This window comes from Mustela lutreola, chromosome 9, assembly GCF_030435805.1.
Source record: "Mustela lutreola isolate mMusLut2 chromosome 9, mMusLut2.pri, whole genome shotgun sequence".
Taxonomy (NCBI): Eukaryota; Metazoa; Chordata; class Mammalia; order Carnivora; family Mustelidae; genus Mustela; species Mustela lutreola.
In genome coordinates, this window is record NC_081298.1 from 7,925,692 (window position 1) to 7,950,635 (window position 24,944).

Below are 24,944 nucleotides of genomic sequence, written 5' to 3' on the forward strand. Positions count from 1 at the left end.
AGATACACACGCCTGTACGTGCAGGTGTGTACGCGTGCATGGACGCGCCCACAACTTGTAAATGATACGTCTGGACTGTCTTCATAGTAGTGTCTTGCCTGCTTTCCCTTGGAGGACACACGTGATGCCGTGGGAAACAGCGGGCATGCGGAAGCCCAGGAGACACGCCATCCGCTCTCAGCTCTGACAGCCCCTGGCTGTTTGGTTGTGGTCGGGTCACTTAAATCCTCCAAGCCTTGCGTTCCTCAGTTCGGGAAGTGGACAGTGACAGCCACCTTTTGTGACAGCTGGGAGGATGGAGTGGAAAAATGAATGCGAAGTGACGAGCCCCGTTTCAGGACAAGGATGTTGGAATCCAGTGTTCATGTGTGGGGAGCAAGTTACACAAGGCTATGCGTGTCTGAAAAAAGGCAGCAGTCAGTATAGGGCAAAACAGACTAAGAGAACTTAAAAACTCTTCCCGAATCATCTGTTTCAAGTACAGATTCCTATATTTGATCTTAGAAATCCCTGAGAATCCTGGTTAAGAAAGTCTGTCATATGGCCGGACCATTCTGGAAGCACTTGAAAGGCGGGCTGAAATGTTTAGGCTTGAGGAAAGGTCTTAGGGCCACTGTGAAATCAGTGAATGCAGAACAGCTGTCACATGATCAAATGATGCTTCCAGAAGACCCACGAGCAACAGGATGTCTGTTGGCTTAAGTGCTACCATGTGACAGTATTTTAAAGAAACATTCTTTTTTGAGTGTGCTCTTCAAAGGACGGGAACACTGGCTGTGCAAGTTGAGACTGGTGCGTTTCAGGGGCTCTGCTGGGGTCCTCATTCTCAGCAATATAGACGCCCAGACGGGACCCTTCAGTTTCAAACTGGGTTTTCTGTTGTTATCACGAATGAGGCTGGACAGTTTGTAGACTGAGCGGGGAACAGCCAGGTGGCCGGTGCACCAAAGAAGATCAGAAGTTTCTGGTTTTGAGATTTGAATGGGAATCCTGCTGTCTCGGTGTTTCCTGATTAACCTCACGCCTGAGTAGGTTCTTCTGGCTGGAGATTTGAGAACCCAATAAACACCTTTCGGTCTGCTGAGGTGGGGCTTGCACTTGACAGTCCTCTCTGGTCTCCTTTGAAGTGAGCTGTGCAAGTTTCATTCTAGTCTCTGAGATTTCCTTCCCGGGCATATTTCCTATGTGGAACCATCGATCATCCGCCTTCTATCTAAGAGCTTATCTATCACCCAGGACCTGTCAGACTGCTCCCGGGTGCCTCTCCTCCTCTGCTTGTAGGCTTTCTACTAGCTGGGAAACATAGGAGAAAAGGCAGAAGCTGCCCGAGGCCTTCGTTTGTCATTGTGGGTTGAGTGTGGAAACCACGCTGGGTGCTGGAACACATGACATGTGAGATCCAGACTTGGCTCAGAGAATGAGTTCAACGGAGATACTGCTGATGAATAGTCCAAGCTGCAAATCTCATCTAGAGAGAAAGCAAGTCTGGTCGTGGAGAGAGAAGCTCACACTATTATTAAAAGGTGTGTTTCTGACCCTTGAAATCATCACAGCAGGGGGAAATCTTGGCTCTCAGAACCATCTCCACCACTTTCTGGCTGCACCACCCTGAACAAGGGACTTTAGCTCTCTGTATCTCCATTTCTCCCTAAATAAACAAGGATCACCATCCTTACTGCTTTGGGCCACTTTCAGTGAGAGGAGGTCTACGAAGCACCTGCATATACAATGTCTCTACGGGTATACAAGCCGTGAATGTTGATTCCTTTCTTCCCTCCTCCTGCATGTTTTAAAGGTGACAACAAACACAGGGCTTGGAACAGAATGAATATAAAAAAGAGCTCCTAGACTGGAATCCAAGAGATGGTCTCTGGACACCCTAAAATTATTTGCAAAATATTTTGTTTGTGTTTATTTTTCTGGGATGAGAATCCAGATCTGTAAAGTGAGTTGAGTCTCAAAGTGGTCTATAAACACCACCCCTCCCCCACCAGATTTAAGAACAACCGCAATGATGAGCTCCAAGGTTGAAGCTCAGCAGACTGATGTGATGGCGGTGGCATTGACCTTTGATAGCATTGGGCCAGTTGCTCTCCTAATCTGAGGCAGGACTGTGAATGCCAGGATTACTGTAGGGAGGAACAGTGTTTGAAGTTGGGTGTATTGGACCCCCAGCTCTCTGAGCCTCCAGAGGAGGGTTTTAACCAGATTGATCTTGGTCATGATGACATTGACCCATATGGACGGCTGATGTAGGAAGCAGCTTCTGATGCAGGCCACTGTGCTGTGGTTGGGATAAGGCTGAAGACCCAGCTCATGACCTGGGTGCCTATTTGCTCTATGAGTACCACAGATGGACTTCTCTGGACTTTATGCCAGAATTTTCCTGAGCAGCTCATTCGCTTTTACCTACCAGTGACAGTGGCCTGTGTGATCGATCCTTTTCCTCTTTTTCTCAGCAACTAGAGAATGTTAGGGCAAACGCTTCGCTGACCCACAGCCCAGACTGTGGTTTGTGTTTTCTGTAGCAGCCCCTTCTCCTCACTCCGTTTGTGTCCTGGGCTGCATGTGGGCATTTATTTTCCCTTCGTTGCATGTTAAAAAATACAGAACTATTTATATTATCTTGCTATACCGTTTACTTTCCCATAAGCCTCCTTCAAGTTCGTTTTGGAACCAGGTATGTGTAAGAAATTCCATGGCCAAGAATGGCACTGGAGACCTGCGAGCCCAACTAACTCTCCTTTTTGGGGGGGTAACATTCTGACTCTTACTTTTGTTTTTATCTCCCCTTTAGTCAGTTAAAGAGGACTCAGTCCCCGCAGGTGCAGAGGAGAATGTAAGTGATGCGTTAAATGGCAGAACCATTCTGTGCTCATCTTCTGCATGCTGGACCATGCATGGGGCATTCCAGCTCTGGGGCCCGTGTTCTTGCATGCGCCAATGTCTCCCATTTTCTGTAGACTCTTTCATCCCTTCACGTGATCAGGGGCCAATGGGAAATGATGCTGGGTGAAGATTTGTAACACCTCTTGAATCCATGCAAACTAAACACAAAATCAGAGCAAGAGTCTTTACCATTTGTTCTCATTTAAAGGCTGAAAGAGTCTACCAAACATAAGAACACACTCACACATCCTTAAGGGGCTAGGATGCTGCACGCTGGGCTCCTCCATCTTCACTACTCATTCACCTCTATTTCCATGGCAACCCAGATTCTCTACTAACTGTGGGTGGTACCCAGGGCAGGTCGTGGCGTCAAGCATGAGAGCATCTTGCCGAGCTCCGAGTTGAGACTGTCGGTCTTGGGCAGGAGAGCTGCCCTCTTGAGCCTCACTGTCCAAACTTTCAATACCGTGTGTTCACATTGGAAGGGGATGGCTTGGTAGAGGCACATCAAAAATCGTTTTCCAAAACATCTTGCAGGGAGATGAATCAGTTGTCCTCCTGAGTCAGCAGTTCTGGTTCTGAAAGAAGTACAGTCTTTTTGGAAAATTTTGTGAGCGGGGACAAGTGAGTTCACAGCTCCTTAAGAGAGAAACTGATCGTGATCATTTTGCCAAAGTAAAATATGTTTGGCTCTTTCTAGGTGTCTCTCGTTTGCTAGCCTTGGGCAGGGCTTGTGTTTTCATTTTTATTTAATTGCTGGCCTTGCACCGATGTTGAGTATCCAAGGACATTCCAGAAGTGTTGCCTGTGATGTGGAATGAAAATCAGAATGGCTGTGTTATAATTCTTGTTAGGAGAAAGACCTTCAGATCTGCTTTTTTGTTGTTGTGTTTTCTTTCCCTCCCTCCTCCCCGCCCCCACCCCCCCTCTCACCCACCTGCCTTTCCTTCTTCCTTCCTCTCCTCCTCTCCTCCTGGCCTTCCTTCCTTCCCCCTCCCCCTCTCTTTTGACTCAAACTCAATAGCTCAGGAAAGCTCAGGTCTTTCATAATTCCCGAAAATTCTCATGAATTTACCAGCTCTTTTCTACAGAGTCAAAGCCTATTTCAGCAACCAGTAAGCAGCAACTCTGAGTCTTTTTCCCATGAACTTTAAATTTAAAAGCTTCTGGTGAAGTCTGAAGCATCAGGTAGCTTGGAGGTTCTGGGTTTTCTGAAGAGAAACTTGTTCTTGGATGTTTGTGGGCAGTTGCCTGACTGAGGAACACCTCGCAGCTCGCATGCTAGCATGCAGAGGTCACCTTTGACAGACAAAGTATCTCCTTTTCTAATGTGACGTTCAGGACAGAAACATAAATGTGAACCAGAGTTATAATTACTGATGCCAAAAGAGAACAAAAAGCTGATAAAGATACCAAAGAAAGCAGAGTATTTTCTCAAGTATTTCTCAAAGTATTTTCTCAATAAAGAAGCGTTCTCAAGATGGCTTTAAAGTACTTAGCCCTACCAGTGACCTTTCTGTTTGGAAGCTCCAACGTTTCATTGTATAGGAGCCTGTTTGTTGGAGGGCATGAGGCTAAAAGTACTGATTCTGGGCCCATCATCCCAGGCTGTGCCACTTCTGCGACCTCAGTTTACTCCTCTCTTAAATGGCCACAATATTACCTACCCCTTAGGGTTCTCATGAGAATTAAATGAACAAGGCATGTAACGTGCATACCTCAGTGCCTGAAACATGAAGAATTCATTCAGGGCACAGCACACGGCAGCTCACATGCCAATTCCAGCCCATTGTCCGTGTCCCCGTGGCCCACGAGCTAAAAATGGTTTTTACATTTTGAATGATGAAAAAAATTTAAAGAAGAATAATATTGCAGGGCATATGAAAATTACACAAATTTGGGACACCTGGGGTGGCTCAGTCAGCTAAGTGCCCTGACTCTTAATGTCAACTGAGGTCATGACCTCAGGGTAGTGAGACGGAGCCCCACATCGGGCTCCATGCAGGGCGTGGAATCTGCTTAGGATTCTCTCTCTCTCCCTCACCCTCTACCCCCCCCACCCCTTCCATGCTCATGCACTCTCGCTCTTTCAAAATAAATAAATAAGTCAGTAAATAAATAAATAAAATAAGAATATCTGTTTTTAAGAAAAAACACACAAATGTTACATTTCAGTGTTTATGAATAAAGTTTTATTAGAACACAGCCATACTCATTCATTTGCATATCACCTATGGCTGCTTTTCTGCCTCAGTGGCAGAGCAGAGTAATGGGGACAGGGCCCTTGGCAGGAAGAGTCTGCCGTCCCTGCGGTCACTGTTAAGGCATAGGAGTTGTAACAAGATGATTAAGTGCTTCCCAGCAATCAGTGATTTTATATATATATGTATATATACACACACACACACATATACATACACACACATATATAATTATATATTACATATATAATATTATATATATACAATTTTGTGAAATTACACATCTGTCAGCTGACTCAGTGCCCACATGGAGTCAAGGCATGTGTCAAATAATTAGCTTAATTACCTCCTCCCAAATAAGAGAGATCGCATTAATGAATAAAACAATGCATAGTACTCTAAACCTCCAAGCAGGACATTAGGTGTTAGTAATCATATTATAAGAGTCCGTTAGCACCTCTGGCTAAAATATGGTTGGGTTTCCTTATTTTTTAATTTCTCTACCATCAGTTTCTATAACCCATCTATCATCCAATGCAAAAGCAAAAGACAGAGTGACTTCCACATTTCTCAAAGTTTTTCACGAAGAGAAAATCAAGGCTTTGGAGACCCACAGAAGTGTAGTGTTTTTCTAGCATGTGCTTTTGGTGCTATCAGAAATAAGACCTCCTACAACAACTATTGAATCATTCTGCTGACATTTTGGCCATTGCTTAATTAAGTTAATGTTCTAACGCATGGAGGGAAAAATCTTTCCTTACCAATGACCTACATGTTGAAGGAAAAAGGTACTTCTGTTGTTTACCTCAGTAAGTAACCTCACAGTTGCCAGTGAAAGGAAACAGCCCAACCTAGATTTGTTTTAATTTATTGGCACTCCTCACTGGGAAGTAGCATTGCTTTCAAATCAGTCTTGATGTAGGACTTCCTTGTGACTCAGCCTTCCTGGCCTGGCTACATTACTTCTCACACCCCAGCACACAGTCCAGAGTAAGGGAGAGACTGGGCCAGTGGAAACTCGGCCGGCCTGGAGTCAGTTCTCTTTCCCAGACTTACATGGGTTCCCAGGCTCTACGAGTCATCTCTTATCAGGCTGTGTTGTGGTAACATCCAGGTCCCACGCCGCATTGGCTTTCAACAGCAAAGATCCTTCTTTTTCTCACTCACGCTATAAGGCAGCCATAGGCTGGCTCTGGTTGATCCAAGTGGCTCCTTCCTGCCAAGATCTAGACTGAGAAAAACATCCCCTTCAACAAGGATGTGCAATTGTTGTGACAAGAGAGAGGAGAGGGCTGGGGAGAACCATGAGATGGCTCGGAGAGCTTCCACTCAGTCCCACTTTACAGCATGACTGCTCATGTTACATTCACCAAACAAGTCACCCAGCAGTGGGCCCAGATGTATGATCTCTTTATAGGAAGCCAGAGTGAAAAATTGGGAAAGTAATACCTTCTGCGGCAAACCCCCATACCCAAACTCCATATGGCCAAGGAGCTTGACCATGTGGATTGGCTTAGATCTGCTCAAACGACTTTTTCCTGTCACGTGGGCTTAAGGTTAAGGAGGGTTGTTCCCCCAACACACAACTGGGAGTCCATAAAGAGAATGAGGGAGAACAGTGACTAGATTGAAAAATAAAATCTTTCCTAGGTCTTTGTAATCAAATAATCATGTTCTAAATCAAATCAGACAGCGTCTTTTAAAGATTCCAAAGTGAAAACTGTTAATATCAATATTATGTGTTATGGGGGCAGTATAGGTGGAGGAAATCTATTTTGCTATAAATTGGTTTTCAGAACTCACAGTTCCAGTGAAAACTGTAAAATCCAAATTCCAAGAGCAAATATGGTACAATATTTGAGGCAAAAGAAAGTGAAAACTTTTGCTCTAATGTATTGTCTGTGTTAAACATACTAGCCATCTTCACTCAATGTATAATATCCCCTCCTGAAATCAAGCCAGGGGGATTTGATTCTAAAGGATAGCACAAATCTGATTTTCGTTATATCCATCATACCCAAAATTAAAATGTGCAGATATAGTTCTATATTCTAAATAGGAAGTGACTTTTTCCAAAAGCCTAGCCTGGAAGGATGTCAGAAAACTATCCAAATAAAAATCAAATTCTATGTCTGTATATGAAAATCAGCTCCTAACTCAGCTCAAATACTTCTGGATTTCCACACTGGAAATCAGTGGATTTTCCTTGGCTGCTGAAAGCCAATTTCTTGGCCTGACTTCAAAGTTAATGGGTGTCTCTAGAAGTCCCCCCAACACCAGGCTTTTTTTTTTCCTTTTCTTTTTCTTTTTCTACTGAAATAGTTGTGTTTTGAGGAGTGGGCTCTGGCTAGGATTTATGAGTTGACACCACTCAGATTTTTAAAAGACCAGCAAGAAAACCATTGACAATCAAAAAATTGATTGCTGGAGTTACTGCCACACAACCTGATCATTTTATTGTATAATTTTCCCTCCAGGCTCTTGCATACAAAAAAGGAACCTGCTGCTTCAAAGACAGAATAATTCTGAACCTAGATTCAATGAGTTAGACTCTGGCCATTTACCTACCTAAGGGCTATTCTCTATTTCTCCATCCTTCTTCCCTTGATCTTAGGCAACGTTGGCAACTACCACACCCCCCAAAGTATCATGATTAGTCTAAAGTAAATATCCCATTTTTTTCAACAATAATTTGGGAGTAAGGATGTGACCGCTTCTGGCCTGTGAGATGTATGCTGAGGTAGGAAATCAAATTACAGAATTTCATTGGAAACAAACCTTTTGCTATGGCCAACCTTCCTTTTTTAAGACATTAGGTTGAGGATGTGATGCCTGGAACTGTGGCAGCTATTTTATATCCATGAGATAACAAATAAAAGGATGAAAGCCCATCATTCCCAGAGCCAAAGGATAGAAGGAGCCCGGGTTCTTAAGGACATTGTGGAGCCATTGAACCAATCCTAGAACTTCCTACTCTCAAACTGGTTGTTCTATATCATTACTAGTAAAGTCACTATTAAGTATTCAGTTACTGATACACAACTCCATCCTCCCAGAAATGGCTACTTACCTGTGCTATGACTTAGGCCAAGTCATTCAATCATTCAGATTCTTCGTCTCTAGAATAGGGATAATGTTAATTACTCTGAACTCTTTAATAATTTAGTAACTATTCCCTGAGATAATATATTAAAAATACCTTGCATGAGGTCTGTGGTAAGAGGTAGTTATTAATATCATTTCTAAAAAGTGGGCATGCTCATGTTGGATAATTCCTCATAATTCAGGCCCATGGGAAAAAACAGCTCTCATAATAGCACAATTAACAACACTAGTATTAACTGAGTCATTGTTATGGGTCAGACACTGTTCTAAGAACTTTATGTGCACTGCCTGATTTAATTCTGCAAACAACCTTCTGATGTGTACACTGTCTGGATCAAGAATTGAGAACACCCAGGTACAGAGATGTTGAGTAGAGACCTTGGTCTAGAGCCTCCGTAAGGGCTGGAGTAGAGACACAGGGCCAGGCAGGCTGGAGCCGCAGGCTGCTCTCATGAACTCTATGTCAGATTTGCCTGCATTTCAGGCTGACCCCTGGATTCTGGGGGCAGAAACCTTTTTTCAGAAATGCAACTGAACTGAATCAGGCCCACATGTGGGAATCCATGACCGTGTCTGACCACCAGTCCCCAGTATGTCACCTGGCTTCAGTCTCAGCCTGGTTTCCCAAGATGGGCTGGGTCAGAGCCTGGCAGCCCACAGCAGGAGAAGCCCTCCCACAAACACCTGTGGCCCAGTGTTTTTTTTCTTTAGATGGGACAACTCCACTTGTCCACTCTAGCTGCTACCACTCCTTTGGGTCTTCTGGTCAGTCTCCGCTGATATTACATGCCTTCTTCACCGCCTTCGGACTTTTGAGTGAATGACTCCCCAACCTAGGTCTTTATCTTCAAAGGGAAGATGCTAGAAGTCCTGTAAATAGGTTATAAAATGGAAGGTGGGGAGAGATGGCTGTGATTTAGTTGCCATATTTCGGGGTGCTCCCTTACATTGATTTGTTAATGGGCACCTCCCAGTTTTGATCACTGGGATCATGTGCAAGCCAATGGCATATTCTGCATGAAGGAAAGGAAAATAATTTCTCCACAGGCCTACAGGTATTTCTGGAAATACCTAAGCTCCCTTCCCCCACTCCCTGATGGCAAGAACGAGATGCAGAGGAAGCTGGGGGGTCCGGCACCAGCAAAGACCAATGCAAAGATGCCTTTGGCTCTAGAGTGCCTTCCTCTGAGGCAGAGGATGACAAACCTATCATCCAAAGAGCTGGGTAGTAAATGTTTCAGACTTAAAAGGCCACATGTTGTCTCCGTTGCCTGTCTTTCATCTTTTAAAAACATTTTGCAGCCCTTTTAAAAAAAAAAAAAAAATGTAAGATCCATTCTGTGCTCGGTGTTGTGCTGAAACAGTCTCTGGGACAGATTTGGTAGTCGATTGCCAGCCCCTGTCTGAGGAAACAAATTTTAGAGCCTTCTCCAGGCCAATTAAATCTGTTGCAGGGATCAGTGCAAAGCAGGAAATGGTCCAGAGGTGACCGGGGCACAGCACAAATGGAGGGAGGCGATGCAAAAGAACAGAATTTGAAATCAGAGTGCAGGTGAATTGGACCCTTCCACCCAAACCCCCCATTACTGGCCATCCCTTCTCCCCCACAGACCTTTAGCGGGTTCTAAGCTCACCAGGTACGTCGCTGGGGGCCGTCAGGAACTTCGCCATGGTTTTCTTGCCAAATGCCGTTTTCTTCTGAACTTCAATTAAGAGACAAAGGCAAATGACCGGCCCTGGGGTGAGGTGGGAAGTAAGTCAAAGAGGAGGTCCCGTCTGGGAAATTCAGTGTGGACTTCACGCTGTCTTTTCCACAAAGAGGACAGGTCTTCCCAGTTGCATGCAGCAGAAGGTGTCCTTGTCACCGACTCTAAGGCTGGACCTTTAAGGAAATAACGACTCCTGATTTTTATACAGGCCTGGGGTAAGTCGCCTTGATGGCAGGCCAAAGAGGCGGGGCTCCTGGAATGGAAATGGGCAGAGCCTGCTGTCCCTCGGAAGGACTTCTCTTTCAGCCTTGTACCTTGCGGAGCACGATTTTTGCTACTTCCAAGTCAGCATATTTGGCATTTTTTTTTTTTTTTTTTCAGAAATTGGCTGTTTGAAAGCACACTTTGCATCCTTCTCAAAGATGTGCCTGGGTAGAAATGATCATTGGGTCACACCTGTAGCACATGGACACGGGGGCCACCAGGACTCCCCCTACTTTATAAAGCCTGTTTTGGGGAACGTGTGTGTTTTTCTTTTCACTGTCTTATTACCTGGCAAAATAATCCAGGTGGTGTGTGAATCACCAGTAGAGGTTGTAAAGTCCGAGGAAGTAGACTCAACCTTACAAACAGTGGATCTCAACGAAGGAGGAGATGCCACCCCCGAGCCCACAGAAGTAAGACTCAAAAGAGAAGAACGCAAACCACCAAGAACCCTCCTGATGACGTTTCTCAGACAAATGGTAAGCCCCCTGCTCCCAGCAGGGAAAGCTGGAATCCTCAGATCAGCTTCTGAGAGTGAAGGACCTGTCTCAGGTGGGGTGAGACGTAACTGTAGGGGGTAGAGGGATGCACGGGTCATCAGTCCTGTGCAGGGAGATAATTCCCTTTCCTCCTCCTGACTCAGTTTATTGCTAATGCTCCTTAATCTTTCCTTAACTCCTGCTAACTTCCTTTTTAACAAGGAAAGAGCTGATCTTAGGTCCTGAGCTTTGGCACAAGCAGCATCCACGCAGAAGTTAATATTGCTCGTTTTCAATTTAATTTATTTTTAAAGTTTCCTTCTGTGTATGGCAAATGATATTGTTTTTCTCATTATGGTAATGACATGCAGTTTCCTTTGAGAATACATTTATTTACATAAAGAACATAAGGCATTGTTTAAAGGACTAGGTAAGAAATAGGCCAAGTTATATATATTGATGTTGGAAAAATTCTGGAAGTGATGTGTGAGTGACACAAACTTGGACAAAGCCGATCTAAAAATAATTCCAATTATAAAGTGACAACATAATTTTCTAATCGTGGACACGTATAACTTGGTGAATTTGTCATGCTTTTAGCTTGCATAAAATGGAAAGAATGTGGGCAGATGTTTTTTGGTGTCTCTGAAGTGTCATGTACATTAAATAACAAAGCATCCAAGAACTTATGCAACAAAACCCAACGTGGTTGGAAGACAAAAAGCAAAAGCCCATGCAAAAGGTCATCGGTTTAATTCTCTTTTAATGAAAAACAAGACTTTCATTATAGGGCACCATTATCTTCAGGAGTATTTGGGAATTTAATCCTTTGAGAAAGCAGCCCTCCAGTTTCACAGGCTCTGCCCAGTAAGAAATTCTTTCTAGTCCACCACACAGCATAACATAACATAAAACCCTTGCCAGTGGGAGCTGAGGCATATAAGAAATGACTCTCTTAGAAACTGTCAACAGGAATCATTTTCTTTTGTCATCGGACTCTCGGGGAGTAGGAAGTATAGAGTCAGTAGTGAGCAGCCTGCATGGCTGGGTCCCCATCTATGCTCCTGGTCATTATTAACTCTGCGTTTCGGCACCGAAAATGGGGATCAAAATCTGAGATTTTTCAACCAATTTTTACACAATGTCAGGAAAGAAAAGAACATTTGGCCTCTTTCTGGCAACCCAACTACATTACAAACGGCATCCCCAAATAGCTCGTCATGACAGTGAGAGTGATCCAACTTCCCCATTCCTGGGTGGGGCTGAGAGCACCACCCCCCTCCCCAGCAAATAGTACGACTTTCTCTTCCAAATAACCAACCTGAGACTTCTTCGCTTAAAGACAAGAGAATGTAAGAGCCTCCAAATAAAGCACAAACGAAGTCTAAACCACCCACTGCATCCTTTCAATTCAAATCCTTGAATTCTAATGAGGTCCCAGATTACTCCAGTTCACCCCCCAGAGCTATCCTTTAGAGGCCTCTGGGGGATATTTTCTAGCATTAGAAACGGGTTCCTCAGAACAGATGGGGGAATGAGTTGGAAGCGAAAGAGTCCTTTATGATTGAATCTCCATAGGACAGGGATGGAGGTGCAAGGGGGCGCATCTTCCTGGAGCAATCCTCAGTGCGTTCGTAGCATCCGGTCTACAAGGGCCATCGTTCTAATTATGTACCATCTGTAGAAAAGGTTACGCCTGGGAGCTTGACCATGATTGCCCTCAATTAATGTTCAAACTCTAAACTCCCATGATTTAGGGGATTTTCCCTAAAAATTCCAGATACCGTAGTGATTCTTGTCTTGCAGTCTGTTTTGTTTTCATTATAACAATATATTACCATTGTGAATAGTTCAAATACACAGAAAACGTGGGTCTTCCATTTCATCACTGATCACACGACTCCGTGTTACCACACCCAGCTCACTTGTTTATGTCACTGGCCCTATCCCTGTGGGTATGTGGTGGTCTATCCCTGATATGACCCACCCCATTCTTTATAACAATCATGGAAGCACATCCTCTGGATTTATCATACTGGGATTGATGGAAACTGGATTTGTTTCCAACTCGCTGCACTTCATTTGTTCATTCTTTCAACAAATGATTACTGAGTACCCATTGTATCCCATACATTGGGATATAACAATAAGTAGATGTGGCCCTGTCTTCACAGAAAATAAAACCCAGTGAGGAAAACATGTTTACTTTTAACTCTAGGCCATATGCAGTGAGCACACACCATGGGTCCCAAGCACATGATCTCAGGTCCTTCACTCATGAACCTGACGAACATTCTTGCACACCTACCTTTACGCACATGTGCTAATATTCCCACAGTGCGCATTCCTGGAGTTGGCTGCAGCATTTGTCTTCAGGAAACACTTTGAGTTCACATATCATGACTTCCAAAAGAATTTAAAGTCTGGATTTATGCGGGAGAAGATCAAACCAAACCAAATCCTCCTCTCAGGGCTTGAAACTCGAGACAACATCCGACTCATCACTGAGCTTTTCCTTTTTTATTTTTTGAGCCAAATAAGTGAACGTTCCAAATTGATTTTAGATATTGTTAGCAAAATATAGTTCTTTTCAAAATAATCAATTTAATTGAAGAGGAAACTCAACTGCAAATGCATTAACCTTGTTTTGTGATCAATGTCTCCATTCATCAGCATTGATTTCCTACCTCTTTACCTTGGTCTCTCTTAAATTTCTCTCAGAAAACATATTTTGCTGTCCCATGGCAATATGACTCACAGTTGCATATTTAAAAAAAATAATAAATGCATTGCCCAATTTATTTCCAAAGAGATTTTTTTCTTTCCAGAAACTAACCTCTCGTTAAAAAATAGAAGTTAAAAGACTATCATTTTGCAAATAATCTTCTTTCAGGAAAAATAAGTATATTTTAGGAAAAAATAGAGTCCCTACGTCCTCATACGGCATCGGACACACATAGATCTACCACTTCACAAAAATGCTATGGGCTTCTATAGATCTTCAAAATAATTGCAAGGAGTTGCTAAGGCATCTGTCATGCCCTAAATAGAAAAAGATTCTTATATGTATTAATTCAAGTGTATGTCAAGAAATTGGATATTTGAAGTGCTAGTATATTTTTATCAGGTGAGTAGGTGGAGAACTCTATTCATGTGCCCACAAACCAGGTAGGCAGATGAAACCATACGGTGGTAGATAGAAATACAGATATAGGTTTATAATTTGTCAATATTAATAACACCCTGTACTTACAAAGTGCTTTCCTCCTCTGAATCATTGTTGCCTACTGTTTCATTTAATCCTCCTCCTGTCTCTTTCCTTAGACCATTCATTTTGTAAGAAGCTTTTTGTTGGAATAATGTTCTCAGGCACAGAGAAGGACTGTGAGCTTTAATATAAGATCCGAATGCGGATAGAGCCAGGAAATCACAGTCTTCCGTTGCTTACCTTCAATCTATAAATCTAATAAAACCAATTGAAATGTGCCATCTGGAGGAAAAGGGAGGATGGTTTGTTATGGTGATCGTAAAAGAAAAAAACAAGAACAGGGATCTTCTAGCTCAAGTTCTCAATCTCCTGTTCTGCCCCGAGACCTGACTATGAACACAGAGTTGCTCTTCAGGTTTCTGAAAGTCACATTTCTTTGGGCAATTCCTGTCTCCAGAGCAGCTTGCTTTCCTTTCTACCTTGGCAGGGGATTCTGTGGTCACTTGGCACTCTCAGTTAATAATTACAGTAATGATGATAATAGCTAGTGTTTATGTATCATGTGCCAGTGGCCTGGCCAGCACCGTGCTAGCCTAGTGCATGCCTTAGCTCATTTATTAGCCTAAAAACCCCAACAACACATCCCTGCCCCCACCGTGCAGAGAGGGCATGAAGGCTCAGGGTACTGAAGTGACCAGTCAGGGTTACAGAGCTGGTAAATGGCAGCACCATCACTCAGACTCTGGTGCGTTTTGCTGTTAAAGCTCACTCCTGTACTTAGACGTGACTGTGCCTTTCTGGGCTCCCAGCAGCTGGTTTTCCTTGAGGGTACGTGGAGGTAGAATAGCCCAAACTCCATTTTTGTGATTCTCCTGGTAGTGTTTCCGGTGCTCAGCTCAAGTCCCTGAAATTACAATGAGGCAAGAGAGAGGAGAATTAACACATGACTGTGTTAAGCTGGGAGGGATGTTTTCTGAATTTACTTGTCACTAAAATGAAATTTGCCTTGACTGTGTCGTTTTGTCTGACAGTCCAGTTCTGTTTCAGTTGGGCATCTTGGTAAAACACGAAGGTTGGACCCATAGCCTTTGTTGATTCTGGAAATTTCTAGCAGGTTCATTTGCTTGGATTTGTGTAACCATGAGGCTGACCTAGTCAGTCCTGCACTTTCTTTTTCTAAATGTTCTCAAGCAAGGCTGGCCCATGTAGAACAATGCAGAAGAACCAGAGGAAGAAAAAAAGATAATTGAAAGTATCTTCCCAATTCTTCTTTTAAATCGCAACTTTGGTTGGATTAGATCTCCACCAAAAATATGCTTACACTCCTCTCAAAGGAATGAGAATACCCACCCAACATTTCCACTAGAACTCTGAATATCTAAGTGATACATGTTGGAGAGGGTTCAAATGCTCCTCAGAGTGTCAAGCTATCGGAATGCGTGACACAATAAAGAAATAAAAATGGCCTTATAAACATGCAAAGCTTAGATGTCACAACCAGATTCCAACCCAACACTGCCGGCTGGGTGCCCTGAGATGCTTCACCTTTTGCTCTCATGAATAAAAATAAGCCCCTGGAAGAAATTTGCTCAGTAATGAACTAGAAAACCTCTGAAGTTCCTTCCTTGGTAGCCTTCAAATTATTCTTTAGGGTATTAGGTAGTCCCTGGAAAAAAAAAAATCTGGGTTCCTTTAAACAGGAACTTGATTTTTGACAGCTGGGGCAAATGAGCTTCTGTGGTTATGGTCCTTTGAATACAAAGCCCAACATGAACTATTTGACTTGGTCTCTGAAAGAGGACACACGAGAGAGTGATAGAAAACAAAGAGGGGAAGGCAGGGAAGGCCTTCATAAGACCCTTAGTCTAACTCAGCATGCAGTTATCTTTGCATATATACAGCTTTTTGTGCCTCAAAATGAATAACAGAGGAAAATCCTAGAAAAGCTTGAAAGAATCTCTTTTTTAAAGAAGAGGAAGTTGAACTTCTTTGCATTGATCTCCCTGACAGCCGGAGGGGCTGTTCTCAGGATACTAACCTAGATCACTGCTGCCAAGAAAGCCTTCTGATTCAATCCAAATTCTCCTCCAAGGGCTCGGAAAGACAGGGAGGGGAAGAAAACAGATTGCAACCTTCAGCTGGCAGAGGACCTAAGGGATATCAAATTGAAACCACTAAAGGGAAGTTAAAAATCTCTCTCTCTCGGACAGGAAGGTTGGCCCCAGGAGCCATGCATGCCCCTTGATCTCCATTCAGGTTTAGCTTAAAAAACCATTTTGTATGTTTGTTTGTCTGGTTTTGCCCCTCAGCACTACCCGAAGGCCAGCTAGTGAGGATGTGACACCATAGTCTAAAGGACACTAGGAAATGTGTTTGGGTAGGAAAAGGCTCTTAATGATGGCCTGAATTCTGGAGGCCAGAGAACTGGCAAATGGCAAAACCCTTTGGACGCAATGAGAGGCTGTCAGAGCTGGTTACAGGGAGAGAAATAATAACCAAGAGAGTCTATTTCTTTTTCTAAATGTTCTCAAGCAAAACTGGCCCATGTAGAACAATGCAGAAGACCCAGAGGAAGAAAAAAAAAACATTTTCCATCTAAATGGATCTAAAGTGTATGTAGAGGACAAACCTATCCATTTTGCCTCTGGGCTGAACACCTTGGTGAAGCCCATGACCGTGATGTCCCTAAGAAAAGCTCATGGAACTTCCAGACACCAGGGGGTTCAGGCTGAAGAAAGATTTCTTCCATTGCTAACCATTCAAGAAGCATGTATCAAGGTTCTGCCAAGCTCTGTGAAGGTTGTTTCGGAGGTAGGACAAGATCTAGAAATTGTCATACTGCCTTAAACTGTTGACAGTCCTCATCAAGACTTCTCAATCTTAGCAGCACCAAGTAATATTTAAGGATGAGCCTGGTTGACCTCTGAGGAAGGGCATGTTCCACAAACTTCCCTATTTGAGATGTATGAACCTCCAGCTTATCCAGGCCTTTATTATCTTTCCTAATCAGGGGCTTTGTATTAGATGCTCAATTAAAAAAAAAATGTGTTCACATGCACCCCTATAAAAAAAAAAAATGTGTTCATTGAATGGTGCCTCCTACCTTGGAGGGACAGTATGGGGAGGCGGTTAAGAGTATGGAATATGAAATCATTGCTCGGTATCAGATCCGGACTCCCTAACCTGCTAGTTCCATGATGCATGCTGGTTTCGCTGAGTTTCCATTTCCCTGCCTGTAAAATGAGGCAAATAAAATTATTCTTCCATCTTAAGCTTCTGCATGATGAATAACTGAACTAGGTAGGGAGGGTTATTATCTCATTGAACACACTGCCTGACCCTTAGTAAGCACTCCACTAAAAATTAGCTTTCATGAATAATAATTTTTATTGTCTTTACTAATATAAGTACCATACCTCAGGTTACAGAGACATATAATATTAATCAGTCAAAAATTATTTGAGTGCCTTGATGTTTTTACCTGTTCTCAATGCAGGTGTTAGAGTTTCTTGCCATCTGTAGACAGAACAGCTAAGATCATAACAATGGGAGCTGAAGTCTTCCTTTTGCCTCCCATTGCTTACCCCCTGCTTCCTACACTCCCTGTGGAGGAGATAATGAACAATGACCAAATATGTGGGAATTAAACCCGAGGCAACATTGTTGCTAAGAACTGGACAATTCATTACCAAATTTCTCAGGTACTTTATCAAACATTGGGCAGAGAGCATTATTGAATTGACCGTTGAGACAGCAGACCCCAGTATTGGTCTGCATTTGTCTATGCCAGTTAGCTTTAAAAAGTGATGCTTAAACTCAAGTATGCTTCAGAATCACCTGGAGGGCTTGTTGCTCAGCCCCGCTCCCCACCCGCCCCTGAGAGTTTCTGATTCAGTAGATCTGGCGTGGTTCTCAAGAAATGGTATTTCTAACAAAATCCCAAGTGATGCTGAGGCTGTGGCCCTGGAATCACAATTTGAGAACCCTTTGGCTCCTATGCTTTCAGGAGCCAAAGCTGTGAATTCAACCCAACCAGCACTATCCTGATACCATGGGCCACAGCAGTCACTAAAAAGGAAAAAAATAGGATATTCAGTAAACCCCACCTCTCTGTGAGGAGAAAAAAAAATACAAGGAAACATCCACCACCTTAAATGTTACCAATGGAAGTCTACCGATGGTTTAATTGTTCATTCATTCCACACGTCCCACCACCTCCTGGTTCCAACATTGGCATTTTGGTCACCGTTTCTTTATCCCAGGATTACCTACTCCCAGGGTTTAAGAGTTCCATTGTTGTTGTTATGTGGGGAAGCCAACACTTGACTATAATCGGACTCTGGTTACAAACCACATGGAAATTGTGTATCTCATGAGTAATGTGTTTCTAGCTGGTCTTCCATTTGTCTTGACCCTGAATCTCAGTCATGAATGACTGAGGTCATCCATTTCAGAACTCCCTGTGCGTTCTCCACGTTGCTGTGCTCATGGTAGCTGAAAGGCCATTGTCTGTTTGTTATTTTAGTCAGTGAAAGGGGATGGAGGGATCCCCCACTCAGAAGAAGTAAATGGGAAGGACTCGAGCCATCAAGTAAGTGACCTGTGAGATCTGCTCGGTGGGGGGTTGGGCTTGCATGTTCTCCCTTCTTTCCAGCTTAGTTGCCAATGCAATTCTCAGCCACAGACAATCATTTACCATCTCTAGGTTAAGCACCTGCTGTATGCTAGGCACTATCTTGGGCTCTGCAGATATATGCATGAACAAGCTTGAGTTTCCTGGCTCTTTCATATTTAACAAATGTTTTCCCTCTTCTCCACCTGGCAGCTCCCTTCCTGTCCTTCAGGTCTTGGGCTAAAGGTCACCTCCTCCAAGAAGTAGATGTTCTACTTCTGTCCATCATCAGTGCCTCTTGTTCTTTTACTTTGTGGAATTGATCACACATTGTAACAAGTCATTTGTCTATTAATTATGCTTCCTTTACCCCTTCCTTTCCGTGTCTGGGGCATCGGTGGAGCAAGGGAGGAGGCTCTTTGATTTTTCTTTCATATTCCATAGTGTCTGGCATACAGTAGGAGCTCTTTCTTGAGAAAAAAAAAAGGGGGGGGGAAGATATGGGATCCCGTGGGGTTTTTTCCATTATTTTCTCCATTCTAAAGAAACCTAGCTATGACATTGTTATAATGACACAAATCCTTTTTTAATGGGATCGTCTCATGCTCAACACCCCATTTTATAACCCGCTTGCTTTCTTAACTTAGAAATATAGCTTCACAAAAGTGTCCTCAAATATTCTTCTACTGATGTTTGCAATACAGAGAACAGGTTAAGAACATGAGTTGCAGGCTCAGACCACCTGTGTTCGAACCCTGGCTCCGCTCCTTTTTATCTGTGTGATTAAAAACAGCTGACCAAATCTCTCTATGCCTCAGTTTCCTCATCTCTACAATGGAGCAAGGAAAAGTACTGCTTCGTGGCATTGTCCTTCTTTACGTGTCAACACATGTAAATCCCCTGGAACAGTCCTAGTACCGCAGACCCAGTAAATGTTAGTTGCTATGGAAGCCACACGGGCTGCCGTACAAACGAACAACAGACTCAATGGTTTAACAACAGAAATGTATTTTCTCACAGTTTTCTATGAAAAATCCAAGATCAGGATGCTAGCGTGGTTTCTGACAAGGAGAGCTCTCTTCCTGGCTTTCCTACAGCTGCTTTCTGTTATGTCTTCCCATGGCGGCTCTTATAAGGACACTAATCCTATTGGATGAGGACCCCAACCTATGACCTCAATTAACCCTAGTTACTTTCTTACTCCAAATACTTTCACACTGCGGGTTGGGGCTTCAACACAGGAAGCCATAGAGGTGGCTATTAGTTTGTTACTATTACTGTTATGCTACTGATAGGAAATTACCACACTAGTGTATTGTTCATAGCACACAAATGGACAGCAATGACTATAAATAATTTATTATATTTCTATTTCTATATTAATTGAATTAGACCATATATTTCAACAGGGAATATGTTGCTTTTTGCTACACAAATTATTTTTGTTTTTCTTTTTCAACTTCTGACTATGCTCACCCCCCCACCCATTCTCTCGACCACTTCTGAACCCAAAATCCTGAAGTGCACTACCTTGAAAATAAGATAAATTTACTTTATTCATTACGAAACATCCAAATATCATTGTACATTTTGTCTGGGATCTGAATGTGAAACAGGGTTGCCAGTCACCTTGGCGATTCTGAAATGGAAGTGAAGTCCGTGAAAATCTGAGTGAGCTAGAAACTTCATTCCATTTACACTTACTGAGGAGTGTTCTGAGTATCCATTAGAGAGCCCTGGATCCAGACTTGAGATGGGTGATCTTGGAGATATGATAAATGTTTAGTTTCATTTTGGGGCGTGGAAAGAGACAGTCTCTGTTCCTTTCCAATTCGCCCCCTCAGGGTTATAAAAATCTTGGTTGATGATTCCAGGAGAAGCAGCCTCGGGCACCTCCTGGTCTAAGGTATGCTTCCAAGGTCTGAATCAAACAGGATGTTCCCATGACCTTGTCCTCCAGCTTTCTGCCAGCATCACTGGGTTCTAGGGGAGGACACACTCAGACGATTTGGATGAGAATAATTTTTGTTATAAATTCTGAGACAGAGTCAGATCCCAAGCAAATCTTTTTAAATCATCTACATTTCGTGATAAAACAATCATCACACAGTTTTAGATTCTTAGCTTACTTTGAATATAAGGAACCAGCCATCTGTTATTCTCAGAAGTTAGTTTCTAAGCCATTAAGAAGAACATTTAAGCCTAATAGCATGGCGTAACCCTGTGGTAAATGGAGCTGATCCATTGAAAGCTCTCCTCCTGGAAAAAAAAAAAAAAATCAATGTCCTGTGAAAGCTATTGATGTGTGGGCACTTCTCCCTCCCCACCTCACAGTGATTTGCTGAGGAAAATAGTGTAGAAACATCTGGAAGGCGAGTTGCTGGCCATTCATTCAGCCCATTTTGGTGGAGACTTACTATGTGTCAGATGAGGTGCTGGGAATGAAGCCACAGAAGACAGAAGAGTTTTGTTCTCCGGAGCTCCCCCTCCAGCAGAGGGAGGCGTGTGGAACACTCTCAAGTGAGCCAAGAAATCCCCAAGATTAAGGCAAACATAAAGAAAACACAGCAGTGTTTTGTCAGAGAGGAGTCGGGCTTCTTTAGACCCTCTAACCAGGGACTGAGTCTCCAAGGAGGCAACTTCGGAGCTGAGACTTGACACAAAAAAGCAGCAATCCTGTCAAAGCCTATGCGCACACTGAGAAGTTAACAGTGAATGTGAAGCCCCCTTTTTTGAGAATAAGCTTGTTCATGGAAGAAGGGGAGGCCATGTGTCTAGAGCAGAAGGAGCAGAGGGGAAAGGGATAAAAGATCAGGTTGGAGAGGCACAGGGACGCTCGATTTAACAAGTATTTCCTGAGCCCTTTGTCTGTACCTGGCTCTCAGCTCCACACAGAAAGAATCTGTCAGGAAGATTCGCTGTGGACAATGTTGGGTCAGGATGACCAACTCTTCCCAGTTTGCCTGAGACTTTGTGTTTTTAAAGTTAAGTTGTGTGTCGTGGAACCCCCCCTCTCCTAGACCCAACAAGAAGGCGGGCCCCCCGATGTTTGGCCTTTCCCATGGGCCAGAAACCATGTGATACAGGCTTTCCGTGATTGACTACTTTTATCCTCAGACCACCATGAGGTACGAAGTCTTTGTTGCATCCACACAGACAAGGAAGCTGAGAGAGCAAATGACTTATTCCAGGTCATACAGCAAGGATGTGATGGAACCAGAGCCACGCCCTGTTCTTTTGACCACAAACAAAAAGCCCTTAACAAATAACTGGATCTTACCATCTTCTATGCAAAAAAAAGAACAGTCAACAGGATGTTCAAATGGCCTGTGGTCTTTCTGACGAGCATCATGGTGGGGATTTCTGTCTCACTGTACAGGGATATCCACTCTCCGCTCTCTGTAGGATTTGGGCTTCTGTATCTTACTTCACATTTGCTACAACTTTGGCAGCCAGGGTCTGATGGAAATATTCAGCAGGCCGTGGCAGGACTGCTTCTTGGGGTGACTCGGTTTCGGATGTTTCCTTTCTCCAGGGAATTCTGCCCTCAGGAGACTCTCGGGACTGGGGAATCTTCTGTCTTCTTGCTTATTTCTAAGGGTCATATTGATACTGATGAGAAATGATAGTTCTTTGTGTATTGTTTTCTCCATCAAACTGCAACTTTATCCGAGGAACTTTTTCACTCAGGAACAATCTATCACTTTTACAAATCAGAACTTATAAACATATATTCGGTGGGTCAAATGTGGCCCATGGGGCTACTGATGTGGCTGTTTTCCAGTTTCCATGCGAAAAATAGAAGACTGGACAGCACTGGGGTTGTAATCCTACACAGGGTCTTGGCTGGCTCTGAGCAGCTGGCTCTGAGCAGCTGGCCCCTACCGTAATTTCAGTTTAAATAAATTATGGGGGAAAGGCTTTTACAGATTTTGTTATCTGTAATTTACCTAGAATTTTTTAGAATTTTGGATTGTATAGCTTCATCCTTCCAAATTGTAGGAACCAGGTAGGATTGCAAAAATCTCTCTTCAGCATGAAAGATGTGCATTCAAAACTTAAAACACTTATGTTCTCTCACCACTGTTTTATAGACAGAAGAAGAGCTTCACACCAGAAACGAAGGTAGACATAACCATGAAAAAAGACTAAGCATCCTCAGGAAAAGAATCACATATGGTTGTTAAGCGGGAGAAACCCTCTCAAAGCTGGCTTAAGCACAAAAGGGCTTCAGGAACAGCTAGATCCAGGGGCATATGTGAGGCTATCAGCATCTGGGTTCTTTCTCCTTCTCTCTCTCTCTCTTTATCTCTCAGCTCTGCTTTTCTCTCTAGTGTCTTCCTTTTCAAGCAGGTTTTTCCTGAAAATGGTGCTGGCTCTGGAAGCTCCAGGCTTTTATCTTCACGGTTCGGAATCTAATGGAGGGTGGACAGATCTCTCTTGGGTGGTTTGCTCAGTTTTTATCTGCATCCAGCCAGCCTGAACCGATCACAGCAGCCCGATCATGTGCACAGCTCTGATCAGCCAGGTCTGAGTCCTGTGCCTTTGTCCACGGGCGGAATTAATTTGTCTGAACCCACGGTGAATAAAGGAGAGAAAAGTGTGATTCTCCTAGGAAAACCCAAGTTCTAGTCCCAGAAGAAGGAGAGAAGAATGTTGAGTAGGAAAACATAAATAGATAGATTATTAGATAAACATATAAATGTCTCCTACTGGGACCTTGAACCATTGTAAGTATCTGCACCTTTTTCTTATTTTTTTTTTTTTTCATTCCATCCAAGACTCATGAAGGTAGACCCCATCCAACATTTGAACACCTCTGTTCTGACATACTTAGTCCCCTGCTATCGAGCATGGTCTTCCAGCCCCTAAACACACATTTTGTTTGACTTTGCCGCAGACGTCGGACTCACCGGGGAAGGCCGTCACACCCCCAGAGCCAGAGCCGGCGGGAGCAGGCCAGAAGAGCAAAGAGGGTTCATCCAAGGACAAGAAGGTGGCGACTGAGGGGAACAAGCAAAAGAGCCACAAGCAGGAAGCCAAAGAACCGGCCCAGTGTGCGGAACCGGCCGTGGGTGAGGCGAACTCGCTGCAGAATGGGGACAAGCCCCACAAGAGGCAGGAGAAGCGGCGACAGTCCCTCGGAGGCTTCTTTAAGGGCCTGGTAGGTAGATTGTTGGTCTCTTCTTTCTAGGCTCTTGGGCCAGGAATGTGGTTCCCACCTTCAAGGTGGGATTGGCCTAGACCTTGGTCAAGGAAATACTGATGGAGCTCGGGCTGTCTGGCAGGTGCTGGGCTAGGCTCAGAGAGCAGCGTGGGCAGAAAACTCACCACTGGCGGGGGGCGGGGACTTAGGTGCAGATGGCTGGGGGCGGGGATACTGAGAGGACCCAGAGCGGGGAGGCAGAAGACAGGTGCGCGGGAGCCCCCAGGGGGTTTGAAAGGAGTGTCGGGGGAAAGCTTCTCCGCAGAGATCACGTCCAAGGTGAGGCCTCAAATGAGCCTGTGGAGGAGGAGGCAAGGGGAGGCCTGAAGGCCGAGTGTGTCCCAGCGATGGAGAGACAGCACAGACGTGAAATCATCCAGCGGGAAGAGAGCGCAGGAGGACAGAGGCAAGGTGGCAGGAACGGGTGTTGATGGGGGAACATCCGTGTTCGTCTGTGGCCAAAGGGAGCCTTGAAGTGTTTAAATCAGGAAGCTGCTCTGAACGTGACCTTGGGTGGTGGGTGTACAGAGGTGACTAAAAATTTGCTCCTGCCTTCCAGAGAGGCCTGGTCCAGGGTGAGGGGAGCCCAGACATTCAACGCTTAATTAACCTCCGGGTTAGTGTGTGTGTGTGTGTGTGTGTGTGTGTGTCTATGTGGTTCTTCTCTGTCTCCTCCCCTGGACTGGTGGCTTTGGGAGAGCCGCAACCAAGGTCGCTCTCATGAGCAGCCGTGCTGTCCTCCCCAGTGCGGGGGCTGGAGCATAGCAGACAGCAAAGCAGGGTCTGTTGAATGAGGGAAGGAGTGGATGGAGTGAAATACGGCAGTAGTAAATGTCTTCTTATATTTAGGATAATATTGATCCTGGCAAATAAGGAGAGTCTGAAGGTCATTAATCAAAACTTAAGCAAGGAGGTCAAGTCTCCAATATGGAGGAACAGGTCAAGGCATACCTAGGCCCCGGGGGAGGTGGCTTGAGCCCGTAGCGCAGGACAAGGAAATCACAGGGACAGTCGCCACGGGGCTGGGGTTAGCTGGGGTTAGCTGCAGGCCGTGATGGAGCTGGGGCAGGAACAGGAAGCAAGCGACCGCGAAGCAATTGATCGGTTCCTGATTGCCCCAGTCGCTGAACACCTGTAGGTATTAGTGACTCTGATGGATGGAGGCGGGGGAGTATGATGGTTCCCCTGGGCCCAAGGTTGGTCTCCAAACAGCATCTATGGGAACCTGATAGCAATGCAGACTCTCGGGCTCCGTGTCTGTTTTATGGATA

At 44.2% G+C, this 24,944-nt stretch overlaps 1 protein-coding gene across 10 annotated transcripts in view; it reads left to right on the plus strand.

Moving 5' to 3' along the window:
• Window positions 1-24,944, plus strand: part of BCAS1 (brain enriched myelin associated protein 1) — a 92,262-nt gene that overhangs the window by 64,518 nt on the left and 2,800 nt on the right. For 2 of the 10 annotated variants that reach the window (XM_059133042.1, XM_059133044.1), the window contains 4 exons: window positions 2,798-2,839; window positions 10,474-10,647; window positions 18,381-18,446; window positions 23,368-23,631. In XM_059133042.1, coding sequence (XP_058989025.1) covers window positions 2,798-2,839; window positions 10,474-10,647; window positions 18,381-18,446; window positions 23,368-23,631 — 546 coding nt within the window. Of the gene's footprint in view, window positions 1-2,797; window positions 2,840-9,242; window positions 10,449-10,473; window positions 10,648-18,380; window positions 18,447-23,367; window positions 23,632-24,944 lie in introns of those variants that run through there. The other 8 variants (XM_059133043.1, XM_059133046.1, XM_059133047.1 and 5 more) reach the window with 5 other exon arrangements.